An 8,402-nucleotide genomic window follows, 5' to 3' on the forward strand; every position below is an offset into this window, starting at 1 on the left:
TCGGGAGGCCTCTGCAGGCGGATCTCTGAGTTCAAGGCCAGCCTGGTCTACAAGAGCTAGTGCCAGGACAGGCTCCAAAGCTACAGAGAAACCCTGTCTCGAAAAACTAAAAAAAATAAAGAAAGAAAGAAATTAAAAAGAGAGCTGGGAATATAGCTCAGTGATTGAAAGTGTCTGAGGTGTGCAAGGAAAAGCAAGCAAATACAGTTAATAGCACACCAGAATATTCTCTCTCTCTCTCTCTCTCTCTCTCTCTCTCTCTCTCTCACACACACACACACACACACACACACACACACACCTGGAGAGGTCCTGAATATCAACTAGAGGACATGTGGCATATTATATAAACAAAGCAACAACCACACTTGCTACTCACGACCAGGAAGCATTGCTTTAAGCATTACCTCTTTAATGGGGCATGGTGGTTCATGCTTTTAATTCCAACAACTTGGCAGTCCAAGGCAGGAGAATCAGGAGTTTGAGACCAAGTCCAAAAAGTACCCTGGACCCTGCATACTAAAGTCCCACTGATGCAAGAGTAGCATGACTTTTTTGGAGGGGTGGTAACCAACCGTGGTTTCTGATCATATTTAAGGCATGCTCTACAGGGGAGAATGCATTGTTTGGCACTGTAAATCTAGTCAGAAGCCCATGGACCCCAGAAGTCATAGAACCTTCTGTTGTTTTACTAAATGGTCACGTTGTCAAACTGCCTTCTATGCTTGTATGTATGTTTCTACCATACAGTAGTGTTGTTTTTATCTGTCATCGGAGAAGCTCTTTTCTTGTAGTAATGCAGAGAGTCCTAACTGCTCAATGTGCTGAGAATAAGTGGCTGTGTGTGTTCATCCCTGAATGAGACACCTGTAACACACACACACACGCACACATACACACACAACACACACACACACACGCACACACACATCAAAGCTTAAGGAACAAGATGAAGGTGTGTTCATCTCTAACGAGACACCTGTAACACACACACACACATGCACACACATCAAAGCTTAAGGAACAAGGTGAAGGTGTGTTCATCCCTAACAAGACACCTGTAACACACACACGTGCACACACACACACACACACACAAAGCTTAAGGAACAAGATGAAGGTGTGTTCATCCCTAACGAGACACCTGTAACACACACACACACACATGCACACACATCAAAGCTTAAGGAACAAGGTGAAGGTGTGTTCATCCCTAACAAGACACCTGTAGCACACACACATGCACACACACACGCAACACACGCACACACACACAAAGCTTAAGGAACAAGATGAAGGTGTGTTCATCCCTAACGAGACACCTGTAACACACACACACACACACACACACACGCACGCACGCACGCACACAAAGTTTAAGGAACAAGATGAAAGAGGGGGAGGCAAGAATGTGAGCGCCGGAGACTGTGGAGGAGTACAGGGAAATACTCTCTTCTGGATATGACACTGCCAGCGTCCTTGACCTCACAGCGGGAGTGGGTTATCTGCACACCGTCAAGCCAATCAGAGTTTCAGCATGAGTGAGGAGGGAAACTCGCAAGGCTCCTCTCCTAGCCAAGGGTCTGTTGGCGGCTGCTGGGGGAGGGAGAACAAGTTTTCTTTGGAGATGTGGCCACGGGTAGGTGGCCCATACCTATGAGCACTGGGGCAGCTCTAACTGGACTCAGCGAGATAAAAAAGAAGAGGGGGGCCGGGCGGTGGTGGCGCACGCCTTTAATCCCAGCACTCAGGAGGCAGAGGCAGGCGGATCTCTGTGAGTTCGAGACCAGCCTGGTCTACAAGAGCTAGTGCCAGGACAGGCTCCAAAGCTACAGAGAAACCCTGTCTCAAAAAAAAAAAAAAAAAGAAGAAGAGGGAGGACATGCCGGGGGAGCTCAGCAGGAGTCTGAGCGGGAGTAGGTATGACCAAAATATATTGCACAGAGGTATGAAATTCTCAAGGAAAAATATTATATTGAAAAATAAAATTGAACATGTAAGTGAGCATATAAATAAACATACCTTTATTTTCTCACAATTTAAAAAGCCAAGTACATGCTTGAAAAAAAAATACTAAGGAGCTGGGAGTTACTTTCGTGGGTAAGGGTGCTTGCCGGGTAACCCTGAGGATCAGAGTTTGAGTCTCTAGCAACCGCATAAAGAGCCAGACATGGCCATGCCTGCCTGTAACAACAAAGGGGCTAACTGAGCAGAGACAGAGGGTTCACTGGGGCTTGCTGGCTGCCAGTCTAGCCAAAAATGGGAAACTCTATGCTCAGCAAGAGACTCTGTCTCAAAGGAAGGAGGTGGAGTGATGGAGAACAACACCCAGCATCTTCCTCCGGCCCCCACAGGCCCATGTACATACGACACACATGCTCAGACATTTCGTGCTGTAAGAAATGGGATGAAGAGCTGGAGCTGAGATATAATACAAAAATGTTCCTATTTGAAAGAAAAGGAACAAGGTTCCTGGGCAGAGTTCACCATCATATGACCTGGGAAGGAGCTTGAACAGTATTAGGCCACAGAGGTTTTTATGCCCAGCAGTGACATGGGGACTCAGTGACTCAGTAGCTGGAATTGGGGAGACACAACACTCAGCTTTGCGGGGAGGGAGAACTTCCCCCCGGGCACAAAGCCATCAACAAAAACATTTCTAGTTTCCTTCGAGAACTGGGCTTGAAACTGATTAGCCAAATTCTCAGTAGTTGGAAGAAATTAAACTATGGGTTCCCAAACCTGCCCCATCTCAGGGTAAGCTTTAACACACATTTTAATTCTAGATCCAGTCCTGGGGGAAGGACCAATATATATATATATATATTCTCATTCTCTCTCTCTCTCTCTCTCTCTCTCTCTCTCTCTCTCTCTCTGAAAGTGGAAGCCAGACGTCAGGTGTCCTTCCTCAGGATACCATCCACCTTGCTTTTTGAGACAGGATCTCTCATTGATCCAGAACTCACCAATTCATCTAGGTTGGAAGACTAGAGAGCCCCAGGGATGCGCCCATCTCCGCCTCCCAGAGCTGGGATTACACGCGTGCCCCCACCATACCCTCCTTTCTGCAGTGCGAGCATAGCGAGTACTTCACCGGCAGCGCCGTTTCCCCATTCGTTCATCCTCTCATTCATTCCTTTGCTCTTAAACTCACTCATCCAGTCATACAGTTTGCACAGGGAGATCCAAGCTCAGTCCCAGCCCCTGTCCCAGCTCCTAATATCTCTACCAAGTCCTGCTGGGTCACTTCCACCTTTGGAACTCCCAGAAACTCTAAGGAGCTCGGGTGCTCAGCCACATGTCCTCAGACCCTCCTCTGAACACCACGCAGGGACACTGTACGCCTCCAGCATTAGAAAAGACAAGTAGCAAACTGATTGAGAGTTGCACCTTTCGCTTTATTAGAATATCGCATCAATTGCAATAAATATTAACTTATTGAATCCTTAAACACATCATAAATAATATGGACATCTTACAGAATTAAATAAAAGCAAACATCTATTTTTCCTGGAGTAAACTAGAAGGAGACTTCTTCAGTGACCCAGAAGCCTGAATCACAACGCAAGCATTTGGTGCTTTCTGCTTGTGTGGGCTCCTAAAGTTGCAGTATACACAAAGCGTTTACTTTGCTTCTAAAGTTCAGTTACACCGAAAAGCAAGGTCCAACATGTGGTTGGCTCTCATTCTCACTGCACTGAGATGGCCTTTTCTTTCTCCAGTATCTGGCTACCCCAGGCACAGAAGGACTATCCTGACACAATCGAGTTCATACATAAGAACATAAGAAAAGTTAACCTCATAAAAATTGGGAGTAGAAGTGGGGTTTCTGGAGACTGGAGAGAACAGCAGGGAGTTGAGGAGAGGCTGGTAATGGGCACTACCCTGAAGTTAGACAGGAGCAGGAAGCCCTGGTGTGGTAGTCCCCACCAAGAGAGCTACCGTCTATCTCAGACGGCCAGGAGAAAGGATGTTGGAGTGTGGAGGGGTGTGATCCTCCTGCTTCTGAATGGATCAGAGTCACCCTTGACTATACACTGAGTCTCCAGAAAGGAGGCGAGGGCTAGGGAATGTAGCTCAGTTGAGCCCAGCCTGAACTACACCAGTTTCTGTTACACATATACGAGAAGAATGTTAAATATTTGGTTAAATGCAAATGATCAGTATTTGAGAACATAGATAGGTTTAACTTGACTGCATGATGTAATTATGAGTGGAAACAGTGTGTGGTAACCCTTCATTTTTCAATCTTGTGGCTTTTATGCATCAGTTTTAAAAAACTAACTGCAAATCAAATCTGAAGTCCCGTCTTCACGGAGTCTCAGTCTTCCATTGTCCACTCCGTGCTCAGCACACCAAGAAACTCCTGCAGGTAATCCAGGAACTGCCGTGTTCTCCGCCTCTCCTCGCTACACTGCTCCTGTGAAAAGAACAGACTGTCGTCAGCTCCTGGGGAAGCAGGTGCCGCCAGCCCGCAGGGATGCCCGGGAAACTTACTTTCTGGCGGTCAATGTATTTCTTTATTAACGACAAGTTTTGGAATAGCGTTTCCACGGTACCGCCACGGACAGTCTGATTCTTCAGCATGTCTAGCCCCTGGAAGATTTCTCCAATGCACAGCTGGTGCTGAAAGAGGAAGGTTATCAAAAGCCAATGGAACAAGGTGAAGCACCAACTGTATCAGCCAGCCCACAAAGTACACATAGTTCAAAATATCATGCTATATGCAAGGAATGCGTGCAACTAAAATGCATCAGTTTTTTTTTTTTAAAAAGCAGATCATTGGAGACTTAGTGGGGTTTATCTGAGTCTGTAATCCCAGCATTCAGGAGGTGGAGGTAAGAGGATCAAGACCAAGACTAGCCCCTGATACGCATTTTGAGGATAGCCAGTGCTGTTGGGTCTGTTTCAAAAAGAAAAATCAAAACCAAAGTTAGGCTTTGATCTGGAGAGATGGCTCAGTGGTTACGGTCATTGACTGCTCTTGCAGACGACCTGGGTTCAGTTCCTAGCACCCTTGTGGTGGCTCATAACCATCTGAGTCCTGGGACTAAAGGTGAGTGGCCCCATACCCAGCCCAATATTTCTTTTGAATTCCTAGAAAGGCTGGTGATTCCTTTCTATTTAGAATAATGAAATAATGTATTTTACACTAGAATAATATATATATATACACAAATGTATACAATATCATTACATAGTCATATTCATTTAACCATGTAGAAGTTACTAATAGAGGGATTCATTATATTTTTTATGTCTACCAATCTTGCCTAAGAATATAGCCCTCTGAGCTGGCTAGGTGGCTCAATGGTTAAGAGCACTTGATGCTCTTGCTGAGGACGCAGGTTCAGTTCCCAGCACCCACGTGGTGACTCACAACCATCTGTAGTTCCAGTCCCAGGCCATCCGATGCCCAATTAGCTTTCGGGGGCACCAGACACATGTGTGGAACACATACATATATGCAGGCAAAATATTCATACACGTAAAATAAAAATAAATAAAAGGAATATAATCCTGCACACAGGCCCTGGGCTGATCCTCAGTTATATGAATCAAGAAAAAGAAAATAAAGAAAGGCACTGGGGTGAAGAAAATAATAGGCAGAACCAAACAGAGCCTAGCAGGACCTCTTGCCAAGTGTGGAATCGGGTAGAGAATCTTTGATGTGAGGCTTAGTTAGCTGGAGGGCTGGCAGCTTCACTTGACCACATACATAACAGATTCTGCTAGCTCAAAGTCATTCCTGATATTGATTGGTTAATGGCTTTTGGGTGTCTCAGAGCCCAGGCTGGCCTCTGGCTTAACATCTGGCAGTGAATGACCTTGAACCTCTGGTCCTCCTGCTCCCATTTTCCAATTGCTGATATTACAGACATGCACTACCATGCCTAGTTTATGGGGTGCTGAAGAATGAACCCAAAACTTTGTGTATATTAGACACTCTATTAATGGAGCTATATCTCCAACCCTCTCGTGTTTGTTTGTTTGTTTTTGGTACAGGTTCTGGTTGTGTAATCCAGGTAGGTTTTGAATTTATATTGCCGAAGATGGCCTCAGTCCCGTGTTGCCCTTGCCTCGGCTCTCAAGTAAGTGCTGAGATTCTGTCCCCTTAACCTTCATATTTATAAGCACATGCCTCCACATTCACCCACATAACAAATGTCAAAGGAAATCAAACAGTTTTAACTGAAAACAAACGATTAGCTAAATGTGGTGGCCCAAGCCTGTGGCCCAGCTACTTGTGCTGGGGCAAGAGGATCACTAGAAACCCCGGAGCTTGGAAGCTGGTGAGATGCCCACCCAGACACAACACCACAAAGCAAGAAGCAAATGACTTGTAGATTAGTGTGTGGAGTAGACTTATTCACGCAATCATGGCGCTGAAACATAACTTACATTTTTATGAGTAGGAACAGGAAGCCTCACCGTCTGCAATAAAGAGAGTATAAGGTCATTTCTAAAGCATTTGAGGCTGTTTTAATACCGCGCTTGCTCTGACACTCTAATCCCTTGTGCACTAACACATTCATAATTGCATTATGTATAGCAGATCTTTATGTGTGGGAATGAACTGCCATAAATTATTAATGCTTTTTTTTTTAAAAAAAAGAAATTTTTTGAATTACGGTCTCACTGTGTAGCTCTGGCTGGCCTGGAACTTGCTGTGTAGACCAAGCTAGCCTTGAAATCACAAAGATCCACCTGCCTCTGCCTCTGAGTGCTGGCATTAAAGGCGGCAACCACCACACCCAGCTATTAAGCGTTTTTAAGACCCCATAGAGGTGGGAGACAGAGGCAAGAGGATCTCCTAGGAACTGGGACAGCTTGGTCTACACAGAAAATTTGAGGTCAGTCAGGGCTGCATAGCAAGACCCTATCTTGAAAACCAAACCAAACCGCAGAAATAAAAGTCGTCCTTTACCTCATTGCTTGTTAGGAGAGCTCGGTGCATGGACAGTTGTATCAAGGTCTCTTTCACCACCGTGCTCATAGGAATCTCCATAGCGGTGGTCCAGACACAGGCGAGAGTTAGAACACTCCAGTGCAGAAGCACCCTCATGATTCTGAAGCCTTCAGCGTTGGCCTTTAGCAAAGGAAGAGTGCAGAGCAGGGCTGCATCCCCAAGCAATTTATTCTCTCTTTGAGGAAATGAATAATTTCTAACAATCAGATAGACGATGCCTAATAAAGGCAAGTAGCGAAACTCATTGTTTCCAATCCCTTCCTTGGGTCTTCAGAGAAAAATGCATTTTTTTCTCATACTAGTCAACATCTCTACCCCTACCCCTGTTTAAAAAGCATTTTTTATGTCAAAAGAAAATTAGTTTCTATGACCTTGATCCACACTGATAGGAATATTGGGAATGTCTCCCTGGGTGTGACGATGCACACCAGTGGGTGTGGAAGGTACAATCAGGAGGATCAGGAGGTGAGGGGCATCCTTGGCTGCCCAGCAAATGTGAGGTCAGCCTGGAACACATGAAACCCTGTTTCAAGCCACCGAAGAGCAAAGGGACAGGAGGGGATCTTCTCAGTTGAACTAAACTCCACTGGCTGAAGCTGGAATTATCCGTGCTTCAGAACTGGAAATACTCTGGGGAAGACACTGATTAGAGAGTCCGGCGGAGTGAAGTTACACAGTGTAGGTTTTTGATCAACATTCTGTGTGTTCTCGATAACCAAAAGTCTAACTCAACCCAGGGGGAAGATAAGCAGAAGGCTTGTTGGTTCCTATAACAGACAGTGCAGGGCAGAGGCTCCTTCCTGTGCTGCTCTGGTGGCTCAAACTTGACCCAGTTTTTAAGCAACTCTCTGTGGGGGTCCCAGGGTGATATCAAGACTCCTGGCTCTCTCTCTCTTGTCGCATGCAGCAGGAAGAATCAAGCTTTGCTTTTCCTTTCCCTTCCTTCTTTCTTTCATGTGTGGTGTGGGTTTATTGTCCACTCCTGCAGTGTTTCCTGAGCACTGGAGGTCATGATCTAGATTCCCCCTTTGGGGAATGAGCATCCAACAGTCACTCATTCTCAGGTCCTTGACCAGTTATGGGTCTCTACAGTTATAACTGGCCACTTTAAAGAGAAGTGTCCCTGACCAGCCTGACTACGTGGCCCCAACTGTCCATGACCGTCTGCTCCTGGGGCCTCAGCCTCCCGAGCCCTGTGTCAGGCATGCCCCGCTGCACCTACCTCCAGTGGTTCTTTTTCTCCTTGTTCAATCAAAACAATTCAGTCTAGGCTGCCCTCCCTGGTTTCAAGGTGCAGAGAAATCAAACTGGAACCGAGTTGAAAACTTTCTCCCAGCTGGCTAGCACTCATAGGACTGGGAAGTATTCTGTTGGCTCCTGAGGGAGAGTTGTATCAACAGTCTTACTGATGGGTTCTATTTGCACAGGCCAA

At 45.9% G+C, this 8,402-nt stretch overlaps 1 protein-coding gene across 1 annotated transcript; it reads right to left on the reverse strand.

Annotated features, from left to right (window-relative positions):
* Positions 1-4,321: 4,321 nt before the first annotated feature.
* Positions 4,322-7,066, reverse strand: Il5 (interleukin 5). Its single transcript, XM_041664443.1, has 4 exons — positions 6,929-7,066; positions 6,403-6,435; positions 4,498-4,626; positions 4,322-4,420 (listed from the first exon to the last, which is right to left on the reverse strand). Exons 1-4 carry the CDS (start codon positions 7,064-7,066, stop codon positions 4,322-4,324), a joined length of 399 nt encoding a protein of 132 aa, XP_041520377.1.
* Between the last annotated feature and the right edge of the window lie 1,336 nt (positions 7,067-8,402).

This window comes from Microtus oregoni, unplaced genomic scaffold, assembly GCF_018167655.1.
Source record: "Microtus oregoni isolate MIOR12 unplaced genomic scaffold, Mior012 000015F_ref0000493, whole genome shotgun sequence".
Lineage (NCBI taxonomy): Eukaryota > Metazoa > Chordata > Mammalia > Rodentia > Cricetidae > Microtus > Microtus oregoni.

Excerpts from the sequence above, each read along its gene's own strand:
- Il5 (XM_041664443.1), bottom strand. The coding sequence starts at position 7,066 with ATGAGGGTGCTTCTGCACTGGAGTGTTCTAACTCTCGCCTGTGTCTGG. Across the intron at positions 6,436-6,928 it reads CTCTCCTAACAAGCAATGAG|ACGGTGAGGCTTCCTGTTCC; the intron begins GTAAAGGACGAC and ends TCTTTATTGCAG. Across the intron at positions 4,421-4,497 it reads AATACATTGACCGCCAGAAA|GAGCAGTGTAGCGAGGAGAG; the intron begins GTAAGTTTCCCG and ends TTCTTTTCACAG.